The sequence below is a fragment of the Dipodomys ordii genome, unplaced genomic scaffold (genome assembly GCF_000151885.1).
Source record: "Dipodomys ordii isolate 6190 unplaced genomic scaffold, Dord_2.0 Scaffold1000033789, whole genome shotgun sequence".
NCBI lineage: Eukaryota > Metazoa > Chordata > Mammalia > Rodentia > Heteromyidae > Dipodomys > Dipodomys ordii.
The window spans coordinates 277-1,931 of NW_012317406.1; the positions used below are offsets into that span (position 1 = coordinate 277).

At 41.0% G+C, this 1,655-nt stretch overlaps 1 protein-coding gene across 1 annotated transcript; it reads left to right on the forward strand.

The window, feature by feature from the left end:
• Nucleotides 1-554: 554 nt before the first annotated feature.
• Nucleotides 555-1,472, forward strand: LOC106002966 (olfactory receptor 5V1-like). The gene has a single exon (XM_013037709.1). The coding sequence runs from the start codon at nt 555-557 to the stop codon at nt 1,470-1,472; it is 918 nt and encodes a 305-aa protein (XP_012893163.1).
• The last annotated feature ends 183 nt before the right edge of the window (nt 1,473-1,655 follow it).

The window sequence follows — 1,655 nt, forward strand, 5'->3', positions numbered from 1 at the left end:
TAAGTAATCTAAAATAAATGTCTCTAAGTATGTCCACATACGTAGCCTATATTAATATTCTATGTATTATACATATGTGTAACTGTATTAAATACATGCAATTTGAAAACATACAAAAAATAGAATGAAATAAATAAGACAATGTGCACCTTAGTAATTTAGTATTGAGACAGTGCAGTCTACACACATAAAGATGGCAGAGTCAGAGTAAAACAAGTGCCTGTCTGTGCTTGAGAAATCCACCATCAGCTTCCACTGACTACAAAATCCAACAGTGTTGCATGCTTGAAGGTAATTGGCTGGGGAATTTTCCAGGTCCCCTAGTTACTTCTTTATGAAAAGAAGGGTGAAAAGGAATTAAGGGTGAACAAGGGAAAATACAGTGTTTCAACTGGAAGTTATAGAAAGTGATGTCCCCAAGGAATACATAACATAGTTCATCAGCTTCCAAATTATCTGTATTATGAATTTCTCCATTCCTGCTTTCCTTTTTTTTTTTACCCTAACCTGTTGTTTTTTGGCTTATTTCTGCCAGATAGTTGTGGAAAGAAGAGATGGATCTCTACAACCTTACTCAGTTTATTCTCATTGGACTCTCTGACCTCCCTGAGGTGCGGTACCCTCTCTTTCTGGCATTTCTCATCATCTATCTGATCACCTTGGTTGGTAACGGGGCCATTCTCCTGGCCATTACTATAGAGCAAAAGCTTCACACTCCCATGTACTTCCTTTTAGCGAATTTGTCCCTGTTAGACATATTTTGTCCATCAGCTACAGTTCCCAAGATGCTCCAGAACCTTTTGACAGAGGACCACAGCATTTCTTTTGTTGGGTGTGCTTTACAGCTTTATTTTCTGGTGGCCCTAGTGGGGACTGAGGTCTTCCTGCTCGCTGTCATGGCTTATGACCGGTATGTGGCCATATGTTTTCCTCTTCGCTACACTGTAATCATAACAAACACTCGCTGTGCACAGCTGGTATCCGGGACCTGGGCAGCAGGATTTCTCAATTCTGTCATCCACACAATATCCACCTTCAGCCTGTCTTTCTGCAAGTCGAATCGAGTTAACCAGTACTACTGTGATATTCCACAAATTGTGGCTCTGTCCTGTTCATCTACTTATATGGCAGAAATACTTGCTTTAGTGATAGGAGGTATCTTTGGGACCAGTGCTTTCCTGACAACTTTGATCTCCTATATATACATCATCTCCACCATCCTGAAGATCCGGTCAGCAGAAGGGAAGCGCAAAGCCTTCTCCACCTGTGCCTCCCATCTCCTTGTCGTCTGTTTGTTCTATGGCACTGCCATCTTTACCTACATGCGCCGCTCTTCCAGTCAAGATGTCCTAGGCAGAGATAGACTCATCTCCATGCTATATGGAGTAATTACTCCAATGTTAAACCCCATCATCTACAGCCTGCGAAACACAGAGGTTAAAGTTGCCCTCAGAAGGTTGTTATGTTGCTAACCATAACATGTTGCTTACAGAATGCAATATTAAAACTGACTTTGCATTGTCTTACATCTCAGCACTTACCATTGCATGTGTGGCCAGAGAGTCCAGGAAATTATTATTTGCTCCCTCTTTCTTTCACCTCTAAAAAGAGAAGTATTTCATATACAGACAATTATTATCTAGTACACCACTTTC

Coding starts and splice junctions, on each gene's coding strand:
- LOC106002966 (XM_013037709.1), top strand. CDS start 555: ATGGATCTCTACAACCTTACTCAGTTTATTCTCATTGGACTCTCTGAC.